At 45.7% G+C, this 27241-nt stretch overlaps 1 protein-coding gene across 1 annotated transcript in view; it reads right to left on the reverse strand.

Annotated features, from left to right (window-relative positions):
* Positions 1-27241, reverse strand: part of znf385c (zinc finger protein 385C) — a 202686-nt gene that overhangs the window by 114321 nt on the left and 61124 nt on the right. The window contains exon 2 of the mRNA XM_036938244.2: positions 771-1112. Coding sequence (XP_036794139.2) covers positions 771-1112 — 342 coding nt within the window. The remainder of the gene's footprint in view (positions 1-770; positions 1113-27241) is intronic.

The raw sequence follows: 27241 nt of genomic DNA on the forward strand, positions 1-27241 counted from the left end.
TGTACCATCACTCATTCATATATCCTTATGTACATATTCTTTATCCCCTTACACTGTGTACAAGACAGTAGTTTTGGAATTGTTAGTTAGATTACTTGTTATTACTGCATTGTCGGAACTAGAAGCACAAGCATTTCGCTACACTCGCATTAACATCTGCTAACCATGTGTATGTGACAAATAAAATTTGATTTGATTTGATTTGATGTTCACATGTCATACTCATTATCACAGCGTCCTCTTAGAAATGTACTGAATGTACTGAACGTATGATGAAACAGGTACAACAGAGTACCGATGCACCTTCCTAGGTTATATAATGCAGCCGGACGTGTCATTGGGGGGTAGAACTCATATTCACACTTTGTCAAAAGTGAGCACACTATAATTTCTCTCCTCGGCTGGTAAGGGAGTACAGAGGTGAGCCGCCTCAGAGTGTTATAGTGGAGTAGGGTACTGTACACTCTTAGAAAAAAAGTTTTCGATCTTGAATCAAAAATGGTTCTTCGGCTGTGGGTTCTCAAAGGAGAACCCTTCGAAGAACCTATTTTGGTTCCAGGTAGAACCCTTTTGGGTTCCATGTGGAACCCCTTTCCACATACATTGAACCCAAAAGAGTTCTACCTGGAACCACAAAGGGTTCTTTCTACCTGGAACTGAAAAGAGTTACCCTATGGGGTCAGCCACAGAACCAGAGCCTTTTTTTACAGTGTAGGGGTAGAGTAGGGTACAGCTGGAGAATAGTGCGGAAAGTGGGTGGGGTGTCCTACCTGTGTTGCCGTGCTGGACCTTCCCGTTGCTCATCTGTTTGAGTCTCTTCTGGTGAGACTTGCCGTTGTAGTGGATCTGGGCCTGGGCTGGGGAGTTGAGCTGGATGTTACACACGTCACACACTGTGTAACTGCGCTGTTTCCTTTCTCTCTTGGGCCTGCTGTGGTCAGAGGAGGGCAGGGCGCCCCCAACTGGTCCTGGCTGCTCCCCCAGGACTACGCCCTCCTCCTGGGGGTCACAGCACACCTCGCTGTCCACAGTCAACCCCATCCCCACTCCTAACCCGCTCCTGTCCTCCTCCATCTCTAACACTGAGGGTGGGCTGAACGGACGCTTCCTTCCTGGGAGAGGAGAGAGGGATCTGTTATTTATGGTGCCGTTAACCTTTCTTTTGACAGGTAACTTGACGGGGAACACATTCCCATTCACTGCAATGACACGGTGAAGAGTTGCAGGGAAGAGGAGAGTGAAGAGGGGAGAGAAGAGAGAAGAGGGCAGAGATGAGAGAGAACAGAAATGTAGAAAGAGAGGAGGGGAGAAAGAGAAGGGATAGAGATGAGACACACCAGAAAGGATGAGAGAGAAGGTGTCGAGAACAGACCAGCGGGGGTAAGAGGTCAGAGGTGAAGGATCAGGGCCAGTCCCAGGCTTATGTCCAGCGCCAGTGGATTAGAAAGGCAGTGCTCTGTGAGTCTGAGGTGCCCAGTGTCACAGTGCTATAACGGTGTGTTAGAGCACAGACGTGTGCTGGGAACAATGGAGCCCTCCCGATATGATTCTCCCCTGCCCTCTGTGTCTCTGCACAAAGCCCCCCTGTTAAAGCCAATAGCCCATAAAAGACAGGGGCACAATAAGAACTCTGATTCAGACGGTTCGGTGTAGGTGGGTGAGGCATCTGATCCTAGGCCTGTCTGAAGTAAAGCCCTGGCTGTCAGTACCCACACACCCTCGCAGAGACATACATTGAGTGTACAAAACATTAGGAACACCTGCTCTTTCCATGACATAGACTTGACCAGGTGAATCCAGGTGAAAGCTATGGTCCCTTATTGATGTCACTTGTTAAATCCACTTCAGAATCAGTGTAGATGAAGGAGAGACAGGTTAAAGAAGGATTTTTAAGCCTTGAGACAGTTGAGACATTGTGTATGTGTGTGTGTGTGTGTGTGCCATTCAGAGGTGAATGAGGATTACAAAATATTTAAGTGCCTTTGAATGGGGTATGGTAGTAGGTGACAGGCGCACCGGTTTGAGTGTGTCAAGGACTGGAATGCTGCTGGGTTTTTCACACTCAACAGTTTCCTGTGTGGATCAAGAACGGCACAACGCCTAACGGACATCCAGCCAACTTCACAGAACTGTAGGAAGCATTGGAGTCAATATGGGGCAGTATCCCTGTTGAACCCTTTCAACACCTTGTAGAGTCTATGCCCGGATGAATTGAGGCTGTTCTGAGGGCAAAAGGGTGTTCTTAATGTTTTGTCTACTCAATGTACATCCCAACACACAGACACTGTACACACAGACACCCATACACACCCACATGAACACTCACTACCTATGGACTACCCAATCCCCTACTAATCATAGATTGTATAACAACATAGGAGGCCATGCAGTTCAGTACGGCACCACTGGGGGGAGACAGAGTGCTACTCTCTGATTATCTGAGGAGCATGCTGTGCTGTCTATCAGTCCAGCTGGTTCACTCAGAGTGACTATACGCCTGCTTGCTGTGCTAGCCTGCTATAACAAAGGCTCTAACAGTAGGTCTGTCTGTAGTCTGTCTGACTCTGTACCACTGTCGGTCCACTCTGTGCTAAGGAATGAGATAGGAGCAAATAAGGTCAAAAAAATGGTTGAATGGAAGTAATTTCAACCCCAAAATGTGAATGTGATGTTGTTGAATCAAGGTAGAAAACTGACCGGATTTTGCAAAAGGTAATCAAAGTAAGGGAATTTAGTATTTTTTTCAACAATTATTTGACCTTTTAACCTAAATCAAATGGCAGGGAAAAAATGTTGGTTGATTACATGCTGAATTCACTTTACTTGACAACTCAACCAAATGTAAATCTAAACTAGACGTTGAACTGACTGTGCCCAGTGGGACACTTTCTTTGCATGGTTTTTATGTCATCCGTTCCCTGTTAAAAATAGCAGGTGCAAACTTAGCACAGGTAGTAAGTATTGGTACATCTGGCCTTGTATGAGTTAAGTCTGAGGCATTTGTAAGACCAGTGCACTGTACCAATCGTTACAAAAACACAACACAAACTGTTTTATGAAAGGGGTGCGAACCCTTTTGGCTCTAGTGAATAATTATATCAGAAAAACAGAACAGAAAAAGGAATTTCCCAGACAGATAAATGCTATGTGATTTAAAAAGGCTGCCTGAACACATTTCAACAGTTATGGTACACGTGGGGGGAGGGGAGGGGGTTCTCTCCTTCAGACTAGATCCACACAGAGAGAGAAAAGATCTGTGTTTGTTGATTCCCTCCCCTCCTACTCTCTCCTGCCATAAATACATGAAAAGGCAGCTCTATAGAATCCCTCCGATGGATTGAGACATCAACATGTGAAAAGCCCCCTGAAAGCCTCTTGCCTACGCCTAGATGTATTTCAGTACTGGATACCCACAAACCACTCACACACACACCCAATCCTTGGAGACACACACACTTAAACCCCTAAAACACACACACACTTCCCCTTCCCCCGCTCTCACATACATCGCACACGCGCACACACACACACACACACATTAGAGGAGGCATGAAAGCTGCTATTCACATTGCCAGTCTGGGAGCACTCAAAGACTCCATCAGATGTTTTCTCAAAAAGCTTTGAGTGTTGCCCATTCGAGGCAGCCAATAAAGGGTCCTTATACCACACGACCCAACCACCCCCTGCCAAACTACCAAGCATCCCTCACTCCATTGAAAAAGAAATGACTTAAAAAAGCTATACATTCTTCATTCATAAACACATGGTACAGTACAGTCTTTCCCACACCATCTACTCCTGCTAACATGACCATGCAAGAAGAATAGGAGCAGAAAGACAAGTGGGTGATGCCTGAACACTGAACACCTCCAACAGCTGAAGGTTAGAGGGCAGCTCTAACACAATCTGTGGCCCCTGAAAATAAAAAATCAGTGTGAGGTATTAGGCGGGAGAGGCCCAAAGATGTCCTTACGGCAGCCCTATGCAGTGTGTGAGGCTGTAACGCCTGCTGTGTAGAGAGGGATGAATGCTGGCTGAGGGGCAGAGGGTGGCAGGGGGAACGCAGGGGGAGAACGGGCAGTGCCAGCCTTGACATACACTGCTTCCGCTTTGTGGCATGCCCCCCCCCCTGGCCACACCCCCCATGCACTGGGGGATCATCTATCACGGAGCTGATCTCTCGCTGAATGACCCGGGCTCACCCGGCATAGCGGCTCAGCAATTAAACCTCTATTTACGAGCCTGTCCCTGCTGTCCAGTGAGCCTGAAATACTACCACCCTGGAGAAGGAGGAGGGAGGAGTAGCCCTCCCCACATCCAGCCCAAGGCTCCCCTCTCTGGGCATGGAGTAGGGGCACAGGCCCTTCCTGCCTGGAGCAATCAAAAACCCGGCCTCCAAGTAGACCCACACAAACACAGGAGGCATGTCAGCGCCTCTTAAATTACCCTGAGGAGAGCAGAGAGCACGGAGAACATGGTGAACACACCCTACTACACACACTCTCACAAATAGAAACGTTTGACCTCCACTTCGCTTCCGCATGAATAAGTAGTAAGTAGTACGCAATTCAGCAAACATCACAAACAAACACATCCATTCAGACACCGCCAAAAACAACCAGCCAGACACACCCCCTTTGCCCAAAACACTTAGGGTGACCTCAACTACAAATAAAAACAACAATTCCTGCCTGCAGAGAGACACACACAAGCACCCCCACCCCCTTCACACACACACCCTCACACACACACGCACCCCCACCCCCCTCACACACGCTTGCATACAAGAGTCATATTAGCTTGAGAAACATGAGAATGTCTCCACATAAGCACCATGCCACCCCACCTGCCTGTCTCCCATCCTCTACCAGCCATGTCAATAGTTGACATTTAACAGTCCTGTCCATTTAGCATCTACTGCTGCTTGTGTTAGACTAGAGCCAGATAATAACCACGTGTGATGTTTAAGGAGGACATTTAAATAAGGATGAGGAGGTGACTCTGCTATGGGAAGCTATGGGATGCTATATTTTCGCGGACTTATAAATGAATGATATGTTTACATTGATTCTTAAAGAATAGAACTTATACTGTAAATGCGTCATCAGCTTAGTTAAACAGTCGTACCCCATCAGAACCCAGAAAACAAGCTTGTTTCACTCCAATGTTTGTAAACAAACACTATATAGCCTCAAAACATTGTTAAAACTATAATTTTGATATCATGGATGGTCAGTCCTGTCATACATAGCGCTGTCTATGAGAGTGGTAACATTTCTCCAGCCCCATCCCTCAACTTTTTGCTGAAACAGAGAGGCACATTCTTTGTCATTGTTTCAACTACGGATTGCTGCTTTAAGGTCATCACCGTCACATGGCTGTCCACATGGTCAACTACATTAGCGTCTTCAACATCTCTGTGAAACATTTCACGGTAAGCATGCAATGAGACAGAGAGACAGAGAGACAGAGAGACAGAGAGACAGAGAGAGAGAGAGAGAGAGAGGGAGAGAGAGAGAGAGAGCGAGAGAGAAAGAGAGGGACACAGAGAGAGAGAGAGACACAGAGAGAGAGAGAGACACAGAGAGAGAGAGAGAGAGAGAGGGAGAGAGAGAGAGAGAGAGAGGGGGACACGGAGAGAGAGAGAGAGAGAGAAAGGGACGGAGAAAGAGAAAGACGGAGATAGACAAAGACAGAGAGAGAGAGAACGAAAAGGAGAGAGAGGTTGATAGGCAGATTCAAAAGGCAGTGGTATGACGAGGCGTGTTGTCATTTCAGCTCGTCTGTAACAGGCCTGAGGTGTGTGATGTCTGCAGTCTCTGTGCTCTCCCGGTGTAACACTGGAAAGCCAAGCATACGCTCCTCCAATGAGCATAGTAATAATTATCACAGGTAACTCTGTTCAGTCCTTGTTGAAAGAGAAATAACTCATGTTAATGCTAGAGGATAGTTGGGAGGTGAAACAGAGAGAGACAGTTTGTGTTTGTTGCCTGGCGACCCAAAGCCAGTGGAACAAAGTCAATAAAAAAGCAGTCCCACATGAATGGATGCTCTGTTTCTGATCTCTGTTTACAGATGTCATTTGGCTCAGTGAAAGTCGGGCCGCTCACAGTTGCTCAGCCTGTGTGTGTGTATGCAAGCCAACCGACCGTTACACCGCAGGAAATTCAAACAGCATCTTTCTGATTGTATCAATGCACTGAATCTTGACTGGGAGTGTGTGTGTGTGTGTGTGTGTGTGTGTGTGTGTGTGTGTGTGTGTGTGTGTGACAACTTCCACTCTAATCTGCAAAACAATCTATCTCATTACTCACTTCCACATCATTCATCAATCACAGCCCACTATCAACTGAGACACCATGATGATCACCAGGCTGTTAGGGGGAATATCTTGTTACCACCAGACAGGCTGAGGCTCTGTCCCCACTCTCCCCCAGGATCAGTCTCTCTGGCTGGGCCACAGAGCAGGGCACTGTCCCCACTCTCCCCCAGGATCAGTCTCTCTGGCTGGGCCACAGAGCAGGGCTCTGTCCCCACTCTCCCCCAGGATCAGTCTCTCTGGCTGGGCCACAGAGCAGGGCTCTGTCCCCACTCTCCCACAGGATCAGTCTCTCTAGCTGGGCCACAGAGCAGGGCTCTGTCCCCACTCTCCCCCAGGATCAGTCTCTCTGGCTGGGCCACAGAGCAGGGTTCTGTCCCCTTCGTCTGCTGCTGCTGGTGCCTGCTCCTCAGTCAAACTCACAAACATGTTCATTAGGAATTCTAACCACGCACACAGCCAGCCAAGCAGTTTACCTTTCTTTCCTCCTCCTCTCTCTCTCTGTCTATTCCTCCCTCGCTCTCTACCTCTCTCAGACTGATAGAAGTCTCCGGCACCGGTATACAAGCCCTCAGGAGAGCTGTGGCTTTTGTGTGCATTTGTATTTGAGTACGTTTTAAACTGTGTGTGAGTGTGTGTCAGAGGAGGCTGGTGGGCGGAGCTATAGGAGAATGGGCTCGTTGTAAAGGCTGGAATGGAATTACTGGAATGGTATCAAACACATCGAACATATGGAAACTACATGTTTGACTCCGTTCCAGCCATAACAATGAGCTCGTCCTCCAGTGGAGGCTCCTCAGTGGAAGAAGGGGAGGACCATCCTCCTCAGGAAATTTCATAAATATAAAAATAGTGAAACATTTAAAAAAGTTATCCTTTTTAGATAAAACTACACTAAATATATTCACGTCACCAAATAATTGATTAAAACACACTGTTTTGCAATGAAGGTCTACAGTAGCATCAACAGCACTCTGTGATGTAGCACCATGGTGTAGCCAGAGGACAGCTAGCATCAATCCTCCTCTGGGTACATTGACATCAATACAAAAACCTAGGAGGCTCATGGTTTTCATCCCCTTCCATAGACATACACAGTAATTATGACAACTTCCAGAGGACATCCTCCAACCTATCAGAGCTCTTGCAGCATGAACTGACATGTTGTCCACTCAATCAAAGTAGTGAAAGCATAAGCTACAGCTAGCTAGCACTGTAGTGCATCAAATATGGTGAGTAGTTGACTCAAAGAGAAAGACGATAGTTAAACAGTTTTGAGCAAATTAATTTCTTCCAAAATTAAGAAGAGAGAGAGAGAGAGAGAGAGAGAGAGAGAGAGAGAGAGAGAGAGAGAGAGAGAGAGAGAGAGAGAGAGAGAGAGAGAGAGAGAGAGAGAGAGAGAGAGAGAGAGAGAGAGAGAGAGAGAGAGAGAGAGAGAGAGAGAGAGAGAGAGAGAGAGAGAGAGAGAGAGAGAGAGAGAGAGAGAGAGAGAAAGAGAGAGAGAGAGAGAGAGAGCGAGAGAGAGAGAAAAACAGAGAGAGAGAGAAAAACAGAGAGAGAGAGAGAAAGACAGAGAGAGAGACAGAGAGAGGAGACAAATCACTCTTGGATCTGAATCCCTATGAATGATCACGTATAGTTTAAGGGCTTGACTCATCCCTTAGGAGGTAGGTGTGTGTGTGTTGGGCAGCAATATTTCACAGTATATTTTTTTCACTTTCACTTACTTAGCTAGAATCTAATGCAGTTAGCTAGTTCAACCTACTCAAACTGTATCACCGCTGTACCACCGCCTGGTACAGCAACTGCACCGCCCTCAAACCCAGAGGGTGGTGCGGTCTGCACAACACATCACCGGGGGCAAACTACCTGCCCTCCAGGACACCTACAACACCCGATGTCACAGGAAGGCAAAAAGATCATCAAGGAAAAGCAACCACCCGAGCCACTGCCTGTTCACCCCGCTATCATCCAGAAGGCGAGGTCAGTACAGGTGCATCAAAGCTGGGACCGAGAGACTGAAAAACCATCTCAAGGCCATCAGACTGTTAAACAGCCATCATTAACATAGAGAGGCTGCTGCCAACATACAGACTCAAATCTCTGGCCACTTCAATAAATGGACTTAATAAAGGTATCACTAGTCACTTTAGATAACGACACTTTAATAAGGTCTACATATCCTACACTACTCTCATACTCTCATATGTATGTACTGTATTCTATACATCTACTGCATCTTGCCTATGCTGCATGATCATCGCTCATCCATATATTTATATGTACATATTCTTATTCATCCCTTTACATTTCTGTGTATAAGGTAGTTGTTGTGAATTTGTTAGATTACTTGTTAGATATTACTGCATGGTCAGAACTAGAAGCACAGGCATTTTGCTACACTCTCATTAACATCTACTAACCATGTGTATGTGACCAATTAAATTTGATTTGATTTGAAACACCTGGCTCAAACAGAGAGTGTTGGATAGCTATGGCTATCCAACACTGGAACTCTTCCAAGTCAAGGTAACCTTTTGGTTATATTAATTCATTCCCACCGGGCCATCCGGTGTAACTGCTAAACTGTTTTCTGCTGACTGTACATTGTACTGAATGATTGTAGCAGGTTTACTAAAGTGTTAGCTGTAGTAGCTATGTTGACTATGACGTGACAACGATGTAGGCTGTGTGCAGTTAGCGGTCATGATATGAAGGTTTGGCTTGGTCACAGACAGCTGATGTGTTGTGCACCAAAGTCCACACGCTAAGGGAAAATGTGAGAGGAGGCAAGAGCGTAGATAGTTGTGAGAAGGAATTATATATTCAATGAGCTGTTTGTATGTGGCTGCTATGAAAGTGAACTGTGTTTACGTGTGATTAGGGGTGTATTCATTACGCTGATTCTGTTGAAAAACGTTTTTTAAGTGGAAGCAAACAGAACAAAATAGGGGTAAACATCGGAATTTGTTCAATCGAAACTCTCGTTTGCAACTGTTGGACTAATGATTACACTCTAAATCAGCTAGATACAGGAAAGAGTGTGCAAGGCGGTATTGAATGTGCCACACTCTGTCACCTTGATTACTCAATATTCTCTCAACCTGTGCACCTATGCTGTAAACATGAATTCGTAGGCTACACTCTTAGAAAAAAAGGTGCTATCTAGAACCCTTTTTGGTTCAAGGTATAACCATTTTCACAAAGGGCTCTACATTTAATCCAAAAGAGTTTTCCTTGGAACCAAAAAGGGTTCTACCTAGAACCAAGAAGGGTTCTCCTATGTGGACAGCCAACAAACTCTATTTTTCTAAGAGTGTAAGTTGTAGCAACCTCCTGATGGGTACAGGGAAAATGATAGCATCATGTAGTAGCCTAAACCTTTCGATGTTACATTGAGCTGGGTGAATGGGAATATGAATGACAGTCCTCCAATATGCTGTAACATGTCCATAAAAAAAGAATCATCCTCCCTCGTCTTAAACGTCATCGACAGCCACCGCAGTCCTCCTATAGGTCTTCCCACCAGCCTCCTCCGGTGTGTTTGTATATGTGTGCTTGTGCGCATGCCGTGTTTGTATGAGAGAGCGAGAGACATTAGATGGCCACCTATGGCAGCAGATTGACCACGGCTGCATTTTCTGAGCTAAACTGACTGAGACGCTCCTCCAACAACAACACATAAAACCTCACAAAATTCTCTCAACCAGTGGCATATGGGCTTTTTAGGTGAGAGCTGATGCCGCCCTGTGATAAGCAGTGCCCACTTTGTCAAAGGCAGGGGCGCAAAATATTCATCTTGTCCATTCCCAGCACGGCTCTCCAGGGTGCTGTTGGAGAGATGCATCGCTGCGGCGCTCCACCAACGTTTCGTCCAAAAATGATCTAACATAAATCATGTAACAGATATGGTTGTGGTTGAAGGAGCATACAGTGTAGCCTGGCTGGAGATAAAATGTACTACAATGTAATAATGAGAGACTTTTTTTACATCATGCCGGTTTCTCCGATCAAATAGCCAAACCTCAACGGCGCCAAATCAAATAAAAAAGGCTCTGACACGTTAACAAACAACATGTCCTAAAACCAGGACAGGTCAAAGTGAAATGGGCAATACGGAATGGACAATCAGGCTACTCACAACTGCTGTCCAGGAGTTTCATCCCGTGGGCTAAATTGTCAAGATCAGTGGTTTCAAGTTTGTATATGTCATGTTTTTACGAGCTGATCATAGCGAAAAAGAAAAGACTTCTGCATTTCAAGCTGTGTAAACACATGGGCTCAGGATAACTCCTCCTGATGAAGTCGGGAAGCTGATATTCAGAGCTTAAAACCCAAATTGATTAGTCACGGGAAGCAGGACTAATAAAGCCAATGCAACAGCCTGTTTTACAAATAGTGGGCCTACCACATGGATGGGCATTCATAAAATTCCTTTGCGGGTCGACATGGTAGGTTACACCTCAGTAAGCACGAAGGTTACACCCCAGTAAGCACGAAGGTTACACCCCAGTAAGCACGAAGGTTACACCCCAGTAAGCACGAAGGTTACACCCCAGTAAGCACGAAGGTTACACCCCAGTAAGCACGAAGGTTACATCCCAGTAAGCACGAAGGTTACACCCCAGTAAGCACGAAGGTTACACCCCAGTAAGCACGAAGGTTACACCCCAGTAAGCACGAAGGTTACACCCCAGTAAGCATGAAGGTTACACCCCAGTAAGCATGAAGGTTACACCCCAGTAAGCATGAAGGTTACACCCCAGTAAGCATGAAGGTTACACCCCAGTAAGCATGAAGGTTACACCCCAGTAAGCACGAACCAACACCGACATCTTTTGGATGTCTTTTTTTGGCCCTGTCTGGATTGAAGTTTTTTTTTGTTGATGCAGTCCGGACCGGCCTTAATTTCCACGTCCACAGACCAAATTTGAACCAATCATAAACGTCTATTCAACTTTAATTCAGAACCGAAAATGAACCTGATTTCAACGTCCGGAAAATACGTATTTTAGATGTCTTTTCAATGCCATTTTGTCTCACCTAGGGCGGCAGAACGGCCAGGACCGGCCCCGGAGAGAGATCATGTGTAATAAACAGTGTATGACAGCATATGTGTACACAGGCTACATGTTCTGCATACAGTATGTGTATAGCAGTGTATCGATGTATTAGCATAGTGAAGGAGAAGAGAGAGACAAGTTGACCTGGTTGAGACAGCTGAGACTAACGACCCCAAAAACAACCTCAACGCCCACACAGCACTCAGCAGACAGGAGTTAGGGGGAGTTAATAGGGAAAGGCCGTTGTAAATCATGCAGCGCCGTGTGTCACGATCGCAGATTTTAGAGAAACAATAAATGTCGGTACATATAAGTGTCTTATATCGGCTGAAAGCTTAAATTCTTGTTAATATAACTGCATTGTCCAATTTGCAGGTGCTATTACTGCAAAAAAATGCCATGCTATTGTTTGAGGAGAGCTCCTAACAACAAAACACCCTTTTCACCGCGATAGGTTTGATAAATTCACCTCTGAAGGTGAAATGTGTACTTACATTCTGAAATCTTGCTCTGATTTATCATCCAACGGGTCCCAGAGATAACATGAAGTGTCGTTTTGTTAGATAAAATCATTTTTCATATCCTAAAAAGGTTTATATGGTATGCGCGACCTATTTTGTATTTCCACTCGTTCAATTTGCAAAGAAAGGAATCTGTGAAAATGTAACTCTAAACGCTGTTTCAACCAGTCAAATCACATTCGCATTTCTTCCTCAGAGATCCTAGAACGTAACCAGATTTCACTATATCATTAGGAGTGTAGTATATCTTATAGGACACCAAATTTGGTAAGAGAGCGACGCCTTCATGGCGCGTCAATGACACGGGCGGTCTTCACTTGATTGACTAACTTCGTAAAATAAGCACCAATCGGGGTCAAACAAAGCTAGCTAGATAGCCAATGAGCTGGGCTTTATGGGAGTATGGAAACCATGTATCTGTCGCAAAATGTTGCTGCTAACCTTGTGCGACAGCAAGCCTTTCCCTTTGGACAAAAATGACAATAATATGGAGAGTTATGAAGATATGAAAAGTGGGTGTTTTGCAAATGTTGAACTTACAAAATGGCTACTAAATACTGGAAAAGCTAAATCAAAGTCCAAGTATACAGATTTGACAATATTCTTGCAGAGAAATGCAATGTAGGGGCCTCCCGGGTGGCGCAGTGGTCTAGGGCACTGCATTGCAGTGCTAGCTGTGCCACCAGAAACTCTGGGTTTGCGCCCAGGTTCTGTCGCAGCCGGCCGTGACCGGGAGGTCCGTGGGGCGACGCGCAATTGGCCTAGCGTCGTCTGGGTTAGGGAGGGTTTGGCCGGTAGGGATATCCTTGTCTCATTGTGCACTAGCGACTCCTGTGGTGAGCACAGTGCACGCCCCAGGTCGCCAGGTGCACAGTGTTTCCTCCGACACAATGGTGCGGCTGGCTTCCGGGTTGGATGCGCGCTGTGTTAAGAAGCAGTGCGGCTTAGTTGGGTTGTGTTTCGGAGGATGCATGGCTTTCGACCTTTGTCTCTCCCGAGCCCGTATGGGAGTTGTAGCAATGAGACAAGACTACTAACTACTAACAATTGGAAAGAGGGTAAAAAATAAAAAATAAAGAAAAATGTAATGTAAATGTCTCCTTCACAATTTGCCCAAATGTACAGTGAGGGAAAAAAGTATTTGATCTCCTGCTGATTTTGTACGTTTGCCCACTGACAAAGAAATGATCAGTCTATAATTTTAATGGTAGGTTTATTTGAACAGTGAGAGAGAATAAAAACAAAGAAATCCAGAAATGTGTATGTCAAAAATTGTATGAATTGATTTGCATTTTAATGAAGGCGCTTTTCTGGATCTTTGTTGTTGTTATTCTGTCTCTCACTGTTCAAATAAACCTACCATTGGCCTAGCGTCGTCTGAGTTAGGGAGGGTTTGGCCGGTAGAGATATCCTTGTCCACGCACCAGTGACTCCTGTGGCGGGCCGGGGGCAGTGCGCGCTAACCAAGGTCGCCAGGTGCACGGTGTTTCCTCCGACACATTGGTGCGGCTGGCTTCCGGGTTAGATGCGCGCTGTGTTAAGAAGCAGTGCGGCTTGGTTAGTTTGTGTTTCGGAGGACACATGGCTTTCGACCTTCGTTTCTCCTGAACCCGTACGGGAGTTGTACGTCTGCACCTCTCAATTGGATACCACGAAATTGGGGAGAAAAGGGGGTAACATTTAAAAAATATATGAAACAAATTATAGACTGATCATTTCTTTGTCAGTGGGCAAACGTACAAAATCAGCAGGTGATCATCAGTCTGAAACGTTGCACATGACAACTGCTGCCATCTTGTGGACACCATCAACCATGGCTAGATTTGATGGCTAGATTTGGGACCTTTCTGTTGCATTTCAAAGATGGTGTTAGGATTTTTTTTTAAACAGTTGTTTTTTTCTTTGTATTTTCATTTCCACAAACTTCAAAGTGTTTCCTTTGAAATGGTATCAAGAAAATGCATATCCTTGCTTCAGGTCCTGAGCTACAGGCTGTTAGACTTGGGTATGTCATTTTAGGCAAAAATTGAAAAAAAGTGTGCTATCCCTAAGATGCAATTTCATGGAGAATCATCTAAATATTCCCTGTCTGTCTGTGTCTACAAGTGAACAGTTGTCATGCCCTGACCTTACTTATCTCTGTTTTCTTTATTATTTTGGTTAGGTCAGGGTGTGACTAGGGTGGATGTGTTAGTTTTTGTCTTTTTGTTTTTTTGTATATCTACTGGTTTTGTAAGTCTAGGGATATGTATGTCTATGGTGGCCTGAATTGGTTCCCAATCAGAGGCAGCTGTTTATCGTTGTCTCTGATTGGGGGCCATATTTAGGTAGCCATTTCCATAGGGTATTTGTGGGTTCTTATTCTATGTTTAGTTGCCTGTCTGCACTTCTCATATTAGCAGCATGTTTTGGTAGTTTGTTCAGTGTTCTTTCTTAATTAAAGAAGAATGTATGCATATCCCGCTACGCCTTGGTCTCCTCCATACAACGGCCGTGACAACAGTAAGCATCACATATGTGAATATTGTGCACAAATATACAGATGTTGTTTCAGGCTCATGTTGTTTTCCTTCCTGCTATATTCTGTGGTTGACTGTTTTGACCCAGCCAGACCAAAATCTTTGCCAAACCCGGCCTGTCTTCTGCAAGGCTTGTCCTCTCCTCTCCCTGTGGGCCAAGGCCCTGGTCAAGCTAAAGTTAGCCCAGCAGTTGAGACAGAATTCCCCACATTCTCTCCCCACCACAGGCTCACCCAGCTGGGGGCTGAGACAACCAGCCACCACTACCACTGCTGGGAGGGGTTCCACACTACAGCAAAATATACACATAGTAAAACACACAGATATTCAGAAACGGCCACAAACAGATGTGCACTAATCCACTCCACACATGAACATGCGCACCCGCACACACACACATGCACACACACTAACACTAGAGGTCTGGGGTATCCAGATGTTCATTCTGTCATACCATTTCTGTACCATACTGTGGTATTAGGGGGGATGCACAAAACAATTTAGACAGAAGGGATCTTGAACCAGGAGGGGATTGAATATCTGCTGTAACCAGAATCCTGACATCTGGCCACTTAGCCAACAAGTTAGCAAACCAAATGCATAGCTGGAGCTCTGAGCTGGATATAATTTACTTGACACGCCTTAGATGTGCCTCCCCCCCAAAGAAAACCGCAATTGTATTGACAATCATACCATCAATATTTCAAAATACCCCGGGACACGGTGTAAATCAGTATATCCCCCAAGCCTCACACACACACACCCCCCTCCTTTCGATCTCCCCATTAGCAATCCTAAAGGTTAGACACTGGAGATGCTACAACGATGACTCCGAGGCTCATCTAGGAGGTGTTTATTGGATGTCCTGGTTATAGCTGCTCCCCTCTGGCCTCCTCCTAAACACCATCTGTCTGGGGTAACATAAGACAAAGTCCTTACCATCACACAACAGCCCCTGTGACAACTATATCAGCATGAATCATGTTCTTCTGTCTAACTAGACAGGCTGGCTGCTAGCCTTAACCTCAGCAGTGGGAGACACATGAGCAATGGAAGATCTTTGTCAGGATTTGCCACTTTGGATTTGAAATGATGCAATGACTATGATGTTAAAGTGTAGACTGTCAGCTTTAATTTGAGGGTATTTTCATCCATAGCGGGTGAACCGTGTAGATTACAGCCCTTTTTGTAAATGTTCCCACCATTTTAGGAGACCAAAAGTATTGGGACAAATTCACTTATATGTGTATTAAGGTAGTCGAAAGTTTAGTATTTGGTCCCATATTCCTAGCACACAATGACTACATTAAACTTGTTGGATGCATTTGCTGTTTGTTTTGGTTGTTTCAGATCATTTTGTGCCCAATAGAAATGAATGGTAAATAATGTCCTGTCATTTTGAGACACTTTGATTGTAAATAAGAATAGAATATGTTTCTCAACACTTCTACATTAATGTGGATGCTACCATGATTAATGATTAGAAAGTTGATTAGAATGATGATTAGAAAGTTAGTCGCACAAATATCAACCCCCCCCCCCCCAAAGAAAAAATGCTAACCTCCCCTGTTATTGTAATGGTGAGAGGTTAGCATGTCTTGCGGGTATGATATTTGTGCGTCTAACTTTCTCACTCATCATTATTCATATTATATACTGTATCACTTCAAATACAACGTGCTGGAGTAGAGAGCCAAAACAACAACTAAAGTCCCAATACTTTTGGATGTCACTGTAGGTTGGTGAGGTGTGTTCTGTCTCGCACATTATGTGACACAGCTAGAGGATTGCTACGTGTGTTGGGAACATAACAGAAGGGGTCTGGCTCGGGTGGCGTGACTGTGGAAGAGCAGAGAGAGAGAGAAGGAAGGATTGCCTAAGGACAGACCAGAGGAAGGAGCTGGGGTTGGGCACAGGTGCATCTCTATTTTCTGACAACGCCTCTTCTCACACACACACACACTGTTATTTTGTGTTATCCTAATGAAACAAACCTCACCGTGAGATGGCAACGGTCGCCAGGGACACCGCGGGCCACCTCATCTAGTCCAGTCCAGCTGGTAACATCCAACGGGACAGAGGAGAGGAGAAGAGCAGACATCCCCTCTCACAGCCGGTTATAGTGGATATAGACCATGTCTAATGGAGGAATCCAGAGGGCTTTGGCTACACACTATCTAGACCCAGAGAATTCACAGTAGCCTGAACACACACAGTCAACACAGCCATTGGTACCACGCAACACAGCCATTGGTCCCAGTACATTACATCACAGTGGCCTTATTAGTCAGCCCTTCTGTTCTCCTACTATAGGTCTCTTAGTGTTTTCAGGCAAGTGCACTTCAGAGTCCAGTCCCTCCACACATCTCAGTCTGGGTGCTAATGGTCGTGCTGATGGTGCAGATCAGGGGGAGATAGCTAGAGGAGAGGGATGGAGCTCCAGGCCTCATAGGTCATCGGCTAGACGTGTCCCCTTGCAGAGAGCTCTCATCACGGCTGCGTCATAAACACCATGCATCAAAGGCACCAGCGCTGTCACCAACTGGCCAGCACATGCAGTACTCTACTACTACTAGAGGTCAGAGAGCAGTGGAAAGATCATACATAGCCCCCCCCCCCCCCCTCTCTCTCCCTCTCATTCTCCCTCCCGCTCTCGTTTTCACTTTCCCTATCTCTCTCCCCTACCCCTCCTGTCGCTGCCTTTCTCTCCACAGGTCCACAGTCCAAACCATATCTTCTTTCCTCTGATTATGCTCTACAGAAATGGATGTCTACACTGTCTACACTAAAGGCATCCATTCCCTGGAGATGGTCAATAGACCCATGGTGACACTTGTAGTGTCAGATCTCTCTCTCTCTCTCTCTCTCGCTCTCTCTCTCTCCAGTTAGTTCATACTAGCGACACACAACCACCAAAACAGGCAGGTAAATTCAGAGCATTTAAGACAACCCAAGCCAAGGACAAATCACCTTAAATCTACAGTTTAATATAGAGCCATAGCTGAATGGCTCTTTACCAATCCATATTTCTCAGGCAAAAAGTAAATCACCTTCAATAAAAAAATAAAATAACATTTAACGCGATAGACCATATGACTGGACAGGAAATAGACAGAACATCTAATGAGATAGACCATATGACTGGACAGGAAATAGACAGAACATCTAATGAGATAGACCATATGACTGGACAGGAAATAGACAGAACATCTAATGAGATAGACCATATGACTGGACAGGAAATAGACAGAACATCTAATGAGATAGACCATATGACTGGACAGGAAATAGACAGAACATCTAATGAGATAGACCATATAACTGGACAGGAAATAGACAGAACATCTAATGAGATAGACCATATGACTGGACAGGAAATAGACAGAACATCTAATGAGATAGACCATATGACTGGACAGGAAATAGACAGAACATCTAATGAGATAGACCATATAACTGGACAGGAAATAGACAGAACATCTAATGAGATAGACCATATGACTGGACAGGAAATAGACAGAACATCTAATGAGATAGACCATATAACTGGACAGGAAATAGACAGAACATCTAATGAGATAGACCATATGACTGGACAGGAAATAGACAGAACATCTAATGAGATAGACCATATAACTGGACAGGAAATAGACAGAACATCTAATGAGATAGACCATATGACTGGACAGGAAATAGACAGAACATCTAATGAGATAGACCATATGACTGGACAGGAAATAGACAGAACATCTAATGAGATAGACCATATAACTGGACAGGAAATAGACAGAACATCTAATGAGATAGACCATATAACTGGACAGGAAATAGACAGAACATCTAATGAGATAGACCATATGACTGGACAGGAAATAGGCCATATGACTGGACAGGAAATAGAAAGAACATCTAATGAGATAGGCCATATGACTGGACAGGAAATAGACCATGTGACTGGACAGTTAATAGAAAGAACATCTAATGAGAGACCATTTGACTGGACAGGAAATAGAAAACATCAACTGAATGTTAAATGTGTTTCCTGTCAGGTATTTTAATTGTCTATTGTCTACTTGTTGAATGTTTGTAAAGTCTTAATTTGTAATCGTTTGTGATGTCTTGTTAATTGGTGTTGGACCCCAGGAAGATTAGCTAACATACGGCGTTAGCTAATGGAGATCCTAATAAAAATTAACAAATTCTCTCTCTCCCTCCCTCCCGCCCTCTGAGAGATACTCAAGAATGTCAGCATATAATGTACAACTTTTCATATAAAATAATCTCTCTGTCTCTCTCTCTCACGTGTGTGTGTGCCAAATGTAATCAGGGCTTGTAATAGCTGTAGCGTGGATGTGATTGCATTATCCCAGGCCCTAGTTGCTTCGCTGCTCTTTAACATCATTATCTCAGTGGGAGGGAATTCATTCCACTCAGGGAGGTGAGATGGGAGCATCACATGCAGTTAAGCACCATGACAAACTACCTGCTCCATTTGATCAAACTTAACCACTGTAATTCACTCAAGTCTGCTCCCAGTGTGTTTACGAGAGGACGTGCACGCTGATAGTGCACACACACACGCACGGGGAATCAGTCTCGGAGGAGAAGTGAGGGATTGCACGCAGGCTGAATGCAGAGAGACAAAGTGCTTAATTGCGTCCCTTAAAGTGCTGTATCAGCGCGCGTGTGTGAGTGTGTGTGTGTGTGTGTGCACAAGCGCCACGTCTGTGTGAGCGTGCCATGCTTGTTTTGAGGAGTGTGCCCTGGGCCATGCCAGCAGCCCTTTGACCATGGGATCAGCTGTGGTGTTGGCATGCAGCGGGCCCTCCTAATCTTCCGTGCCAGAACGTCTCCCCTGCAACCCCCTGCAACCCCCCCCACCCCTGCCCCCTCTAACCCCCCATGCCAGCGAGGATGGGGGGGTGGGAACAATCCTGGAAAGGATGATCTGCTTAGGGCCCTGAATTAGGAACGCTGTATTTGTGTTGCCAAGCTACATGACCAACAGACAAAGGGCAGAGGGAGAGATAGTGAGGGGGGGGGGGGGGGGGGGTAAAGAGATTGAGAGAGATTGGAGAAAGATAAAAGAGAGACAACAGAGAGATGGGAGGGTGTGGCAAATGAGAAAGTCATCGAGGGATAGAGATAAAGATAGGTGGTGCGAGAGGGGGATGGGAGAAGAGAGCGGGAGAGATGGGCTTATAATGGACACGGCAGAGTGTACAGTATGGACGTGAACCCTCAAATCCCCACTGAGTTCATTTCAACTGGCTCCATAACCACATTAACACTGGCACCATATATCACAGCCACCGACTCTCTCTCACCACCACTGACCCTGTATCAGCGGTGTTAGATCACATATTCCCCCTGACACTAACTCTCACCAGGCTTGTTATATCCCATAGACACCCTTACAGTGAGTCCTATCACCCAGCCGTATGTCAAACACATGTCAAATATAAAGGGGTTGAATCCAGACCGGCTAATCACCTATGGCAGCTACTGGAAACCCAAGCGGACTAAAGGCTAAAGCTATCTCTTCCCAACACTAATGAGCAGAGGCCCTCTCGGGTTTATCTCGTCCCCCTGCACTTTAACCTTTCACTTTTTATATGTATGATGTTTTTCTTTCTTTTTTTTATGTGCTAAATAAATGAACTAAATGTACAGCTAGCTGTAGGATCATAATTTGAGCCAGTTTGTTACAGCATGGAAATAATCCTGCAGCAATAGGAAATATACATTTTAATGTGGATTTTTATTAATGGACATTTTTGTAGGGGTTGATGAGGTAAAATCAAGTCAAAGTGGAAATTATTAACTTCAGAAGCCTTTTCAAACATCAAATACACTACACTAAGTTTTTTAATGTCCTGCATTGCAGAGAACAATTTGATCACCCGCAACAGGGTGATCAAATTAAGATTCTATATCTGTACGAAAGGCTGTTTCTTGCTCTTGACATTCCTGCTCTGGACAGGCCATATGTGGATGCCCACAGCATGATTGGACAACCTAAAGAAAGGAAGTTGTATAGAAAGGGACTGGCTAGTATTCCAACAGCTAATGATGGACATAGCACGTACAGTATACTGTATGAAGCTGGCTAGTTGAACACGTGTAGAGAGCGTGCTGAGATCCTATAATGAGGACTATGCTACTGGGCACTAGCTAGCGGCTAAAGATGAGGCTGCTTTATTTCTCGTGCCCTGAGGCTCCACACTGTGCCTAACAAAGACACAGCAATCAGAGCCGCACTCTGCTTCCTCTGCAATCAAACCCTGGAGAGAGACAGCGAGAGAGAGACGGAAAGAGACAGAAAGCAAGAGAGAGATAGATAGAAAGGGGGATAGAGAAGGGGAGAGAGAGATGGAAAGAGAGACAGAAAGCGAGAGAGAGAGAGAGATAGAGAGAGGGGGATAGAGAAGGGGAGAGAGACGGAAAGAGAGACAGAAAGCGAGAGAGAGAGATAGAGAGGGGGATAGAGAAGGGGAGAGAGGGATGAGAGAAGGGGAAAGAGAAGGAGAGAAAGATGGGGAGAGAGAGAAATTGAGAGGAAGAGAGAAATAGAGTATAGATAAATAGTTGAAAGTAGAGAGAAATAGAGTAGAGAGAAATAGAGAGTAGAGAGAAATAGAGAGTAGAGAGAAAGAGAGAGTAGAGAGAAATAGAGAGTAGAGCGAAATAGAAAGAGTAGAGAGAAATAGAGAGTAGAGAGAAATAGAGAGAGTAGAGAGAAATAGAGAGTAGAGAGAAGTAGAGAGAAATAGAGAGTAGAGAGAAATAGAGAGAAATAGAGAGTAGAGAGGAATAGAGAGTAGAGAGGAATAGAGTAGAGCGAAATAGAGAGAAACAGAGAGAGTAGAGAGAAATAGAGTAGAGAGAAATAGAGAGAGTAGAGAGAAATAGAGTAGAGAGAAATAGAGAGAGTAGAGAGAAATAGAGAGAGTAGAGAGAAATAGAGTAGAGAGAAATAGAGAGTAGAGAGAAGGCGAGAAATAGAGAGTAGAGAGAAATAGAGAGTAGAGAGAAATAGAGAGTAGAGAGAAATAGAGAGTAGAGAGAAATAGAGAGAAATAGAGAGTAGAGAGGAATAGAGAGTAGAGAGGAATAGAGTAGAGCGAAATAGAGAGAGTAGAGAGAAACAGAGAGAGTAGAGAGAAATAGAGAGAGTAGAGAGAAATAGAGTAGAGAGAAATAGAGAGTAGAGAGAAGGCGAGAAATAGAGAGTTGAGAGAAATAGAGAGTAGAGAGAAATAGAGAGTAGAGAGAAATAGAGAGTAGAGAGAAATAGAGAGTAGAGAGAAATAGAGAGTAGAGAGAAATAGAGAGTAGAGAGAAATAGAGAGAGTAGAGAGAAATAGTTGAAAGTAGAGAGAAATAGAGAGTAGAGAGAAATAGAGACAGAGTATAGATACATAGAGAAAGTAGAGAGAAATAGAGTAGAGAGAAATAGAGAGTAGAGAGAAATAGAGAGAGAGTATAGATAAATAGAGAAAGTAGAGATAAATAGAGTAGAGAGAAATAGAGAGAATAGAGAGAAATAGAGAGAGTAGAGAGTAGAGAGAATAAGGAGAGAAGACAATGAAGGCACACAGCCAGGAAGGTCGAGAGTGTTGGGTCTCCTCTGCCAGGTCTTGTGTCTGTCTGGTAGCTGCTGGACAAATTCTACAGTATGGATGGATTTTACCACTGTGCAGGGAACATGGAACGTGTGTGTGTGTATAGCTGAGTACACACACACACCCACAACCCACTCTTCCTTGATGTTTGTGTGCTGACAACAGCACACAACCCAGAAGCCTTTGTCACTGAGTACAATGGAACCATGACTGTGTGGCAGTCATGTCCTACAGCTCGCTGTCTTATACAACAAGTGGCAGAGTACACAGCCAGCACACACATCCTCACAGTGTAAGACAGCAGACAGAGGTGTGGTTGGAGCCATGCCCAGCAGGCCATAAACACTGACCCGGGGGCTGAAGAAGACCGAGCAGAGCAACAAGTGAACGGACGTGCTCCGACTGTTCACACATTCACCCCGTAAATCACACAGCGATACCATGTGTGCTACCTGGGTCACAGGAACTCTCCTATCACGCAGCCAGGGTCATGCTACCTACTGCTAGAGACATTCTACTGTGGTCCTACTGGAACCTGCTCAGTGATTGAGCGTGTTCACATAAATGCACCAACTAGCATAGCATACAGAAAAACTCCTACACTGCACACAGACATATATACACACGCGCACACACAAATGAGCCCGAAAAAAAACACAAGGAAGACCTCTGGACCTGTGATTCTGACCTGTGAGTGGTGAGTGGACTCAATCGAGAACATTCCACAGTCGGTGGCTGTGCCTGTGTAAACCCACTCTGCCAGCGGGTCAAAAGGTCAACAGCTGTAGGAGCTCTAGAGGTACAGTACAACACAGTAAATGAGGTATGCTGGTTGCCCTGGTCTGCCCTGGCAGCCACTGTGCCCAACATTGGTGTAGGATGCCCCCTCCGAACCAACTAAATGGCTCAGTTAGACGAGCATAGGGGGTGTAACGCCAGGGCTGTGGGTTCGATTCTCATGGGGGATCAATATAGGAAAAAAGGGAGGAAACTGTATCACTCACCACTGTAAGTTGCTCTGCTAAATGACTGAAATGTGACCTGCCCCCTGAGGAATACTGTAGGGTGAGTATGTCTGTGGGGTAGGCAGGGATGGGGAGTAACTGATTAGGCTACATGTAATCTGATTACAAAAAACTTCAATCGGATTACAGATGCTTTTGGAAAACTAGATGATTACTTTGTGGATGACTTTTAGAGACAATTTCTCAATGACAATTAATTCAGCATTTAAGAAAGGCGCACGTTTAAGTTTGTTCCACCTGAGCGAGTCAGAGACCAGAGACCAGAAACCACTATGAAGACACACCAAATGCGTTTGATGGATCCTTTTTTGTCTTCTTCTCATGCCTCTTAAAGGGAAAGTCATCCAAAAGTAACTGAAAGTAATCAGATTACGTTACTGAGTTTGGGTGATCCAAAGTGACCTACCTAACCCTGGGGTAGGGGTATGAGGTGCAGGGATACGTGTTAAGCTCAGCTGGTGTGTGAATAAAGGAGTGAACGGGTGCTGACAGGACTGTCTGTAACCCTCCATAAGAGCCATGCGCGCGCACACACACACGCACGCACGCATGCACGCACGCACTGAGCACATAGCTGGAGCACATTTTCCCTCAGAACTCAGTTGGAAAGAGATCCCCAGGGGCCTATTAACATTGTCAAACCAGGCTAATAAAGTGTGTGTGTGTGTGTGTGTGTGTGTGTGTGTGTGCGCGCCTGCGTGTGTTAATGTCTCATGCCCCTGCTGGGTCAGGTGCAAATCAATCATATTGCCACTCACAATTCCAGCCTATTAATAACAACAGTGTCCACAGTTGCGTCCATCACCACCATCGAGCTGTCAGTCACTACGACACGAGTTGGAAAACAGTCATCCTCACTATCAACGCCACAGATCTCAGTAGCGTAGGTTCTCCTCCTCCAGGGCACCGGTCTTGATGCTCTTTATGTAAAGACAGTGTAGTGTACCTTGTGTTGTGCATCTGTTCTGGTACACAGCGTATCACAGGACACTGACAGGGATACCTGGAGCTCATCCGTCGCTCAGTACCATGGTACCCTGCCCATCCATGTAACACAAGCCATGTCCATCAATATTCATGGACAGGAGCTATTAGTCTGGCAGAGGTCTGATAAACCAGAAGTGATACTGATGGTTATGTTAGAATCTGATACGGGGTCAGACTGGCACTTATACGCAGCAAAGTGATGTAGTCAGAGGTATTTCCTGGGATAGGACAAGTACTGTCTGGTGGCAGTGGACAGAGGTGACAGCAAGATGTGTGTGTGTGTGTGTGTGTGTGTGTGTGTGTGTGAGCCAGAGAGAGAGAGAGAGAAGGTGTGGACAGTGCTCAGGGCATTGTGGCTTTTCAGGAAGGTGAGGTCTCTCCTTCACAGGGTCACTTTCTCACCTTAACGTCTTGGCCTCCACCCAGACAGGCTCAGGCTACAGCTGTTTGGTCTGTGGAGGGTTTTGATGGATCCGCTCAGACCGTGGAGACGAGCAAGGATGTCAGTGTGTCACACTAGAGGTCAGAGGTAAAAACACACTGTGTGTGTGTGCATCTGTTTTGGTCAGTGTGTTTTTACCTCTGACCAGCGTGTGTCATATACAGGACAGTCTGACCCACACAACAATGTCTGGTGTTTGTGTGTGTGCATCTGTTTTGGTCAAACACCGGACATTGTTGTGTGGGTCAGACTGTCCTGTATATGACACACGCTGGTTAGAGAGAGGACAAGACTTCAGCCCGGCCTCACGGCAGATGCCAGAGGAGTCGCGTCTCACTCCCACCCTGCCCCGACCAACCCAAAATATCAGCACTTCAATCTTATTCATAAACCCCTTTTAACAAAAGGTCAAATGGTGGAAAGAGAAACCATTGTGATGATGATAATGATGATAATGATGATGGTGAGATGAGTCTCCAATCCATATGCCCAAGATTAGAACGTCTCCCACTCTCCACCAATAACCAAGTCGTAGCCAGCCCATACATAGAGAACAGTCAAATCCTGTTCCCAGGACTCTGGTATTACCCTGCCTGCCCCTCCATCATAATAACCTAATTGAAGCATATTACTACCAGCACTCCAGGAAGGAGAGAGTGACAACAGGGTCAGAATGACCTAGCGTGCTCTAACACTGATAACCCGCTCCTGACGGCTGCAGAACGACGACAGGAGACAGCCTCTTATCTCCATTAGGAAATGGGCTGTAGACTGAAGACCAGCAGCACGAGGCACTGTTTCTGTTCCATCTTCATGTTTGGATGGAGGGGGAGAGAGAGGGATAGAGGGAAAGGGAGAGGGATAGAGGGAGAGAGAGAGAAAGGGAGAGGGATAGAGGGAAAGGGAGGGAGAGGGATAGAGGGACAGAGAAAGAGAGAGGGATAGAGGGAAAGGGAGAGAAAGGGAGAGGGATTGAGGGAGAGAAAGGGAGATGGAGAGAGGGATAGAGGGAGAGAGAGATGGATAGAGGGAAAGGGAGAGAAAGAGAGAGGGATAGAGGGAAAGGGAGAGAAAGGGAGAGGGATAGAGGGAAATGGAGAGAAAGAGAGAGGGATAGAGGGAAAGGGAGAGGATAGAGAGAAAGGGAGATGGATAGAGGGAAAGGGAGAGGGGTAGAGGGAAAGGGAGAGAAAGAGAGAGGGATAGAGGGAAAAGGAGAGAAAGGGAGACAAAGGGAGAGGGATAGAGGGAAAGGGAGAGAAAGGGAGAGAAAGGGAGAGGGATAGAGGGAAAGGGAGAGAAAGGGAGGGAAAGGGAGAGAAAGAGAGGGATAGACGGAAAGGGAGAGAAAGGGAGAGGGATGGAGGGAAAGGGAGAGAAAGAGAGAGGGATAGAGGGAAAGGGAGAGAAAGAGAGAGGGACAGAGGGAAAGGGAGAGGATAGAGGGAAAGGGAGAGAAAGGGAGAGGGATAGAGTGTCATCATAGTGTCTCTGATTGGCTAGTCCTGGCGGTGAATAGAAACAGAGAGGAGATGAGTGTCTCTGATTGGCTAGTCCTGGTGGTGAATAGAAACAGGGAGGAGATGAGTGTCTCTGTGTTGATGAGTGTCTCTGCTTGGCTAGTCCTGGTGGTGAATAGAAACAGGGAGGAGATGAGTGTCTCTGATTGGCTAGTCCTGGTGGTGAATAGAAACAGGGAGGAGATGAGTGTCTCTGATTGGCTAGTCCTGGTGGTGAATAGAAACAGGGAGGAGATGAGTGTCTCTGTGTTGATGAGTGTCTCTGATTGGCCGGTCCTGGTGGTGAATAGAAACAGGGAGGAGATGAGTGTCTCTGATTGGCCGGTCCTGATGGTGAATACACACAGGGAGGAGATGAGTGTCTCTGATTGGCCAGTCCTGATGGTGAATACACACAGGGAGGAGTTGAGTGTCTCTAATTGGCCAGTCCTGATGGTGAATACACACAGGGAGGAGATGAGTGTCTCTTATTGGCTAGGCCTGATGGGAATACACACAGGGGGAAGATGCGGAGATCAGGAGGGGTAATGGTGCGTGAAAGATAATTACCCTCGCCTCCACAGAGGACAGTCACCGAGCACCAGCATGGGATGGGCCACGCTGTCACTACAAATGGCCCTCGCCAAGTCTGTTCACCAGAGCTGTGTGTGTGTGTGAGAGAGAGAGAGCGAGAAGAAAAGAGAGACAGAGAGAGAGAGAGAGAGAGAGAGAGAGAGATAGAAAGAGAGAGAGAAAGAGAAAGAGAGAGAGAGAAAGAGAGAGAGAGAAAGAGAGAGAGAAAGAGAGAAAGAACGAGAAAGAGAGGGTGCTACTTGTTTTGCCTGGCTTCTATTAACTGAAGGGATCTGGGTGGATTTAGAGAAAGCAGCTTACCTTTCACAACATACTACAATACTTTGTCACTCTAGCAATAGGATGCAAAACTGCAGTGTAGGATGCTGCTCAGTCTAAAACAAGGGAGCAGGAATACAACAAGCGAGAGGTGAGGAGAGATGAGGAGAGGTGAGGAGAGATGAGGAGAGGTGAAGAGAGATGCGGAGAGGTGAAGAGAGATGAGGAGAGATGAGGAGAGGTGAGGAGAGGAGAGGTGAGGAGAGTTGAGGAGAGATGAGGGGAGGGGAGTGGAGGTGAGGAGAGATGAGGAGAGGTGAGGGAAGGGGAGGGGAGGGGAGGGGAGGAGAGGTGAGGAGAGGGCTTTAAAGTGACAGGTAAACGGTAAG

The sequence above is a fragment of the Oncorhynchus mykiss genome, chromosome 12 (assembly GCF_057628025.1).
Source record: "Oncorhynchus mykiss isolate SJ-2025 chromosome 12, ASM5762802v1, whole genome shotgun sequence".
Taxonomy (NCBI): domain Eukaryota; kingdom Metazoa; phylum Chordata; class Actinopteri; order Salmoniformes; family Salmonidae; genus Oncorhynchus; species Oncorhynchus mykiss.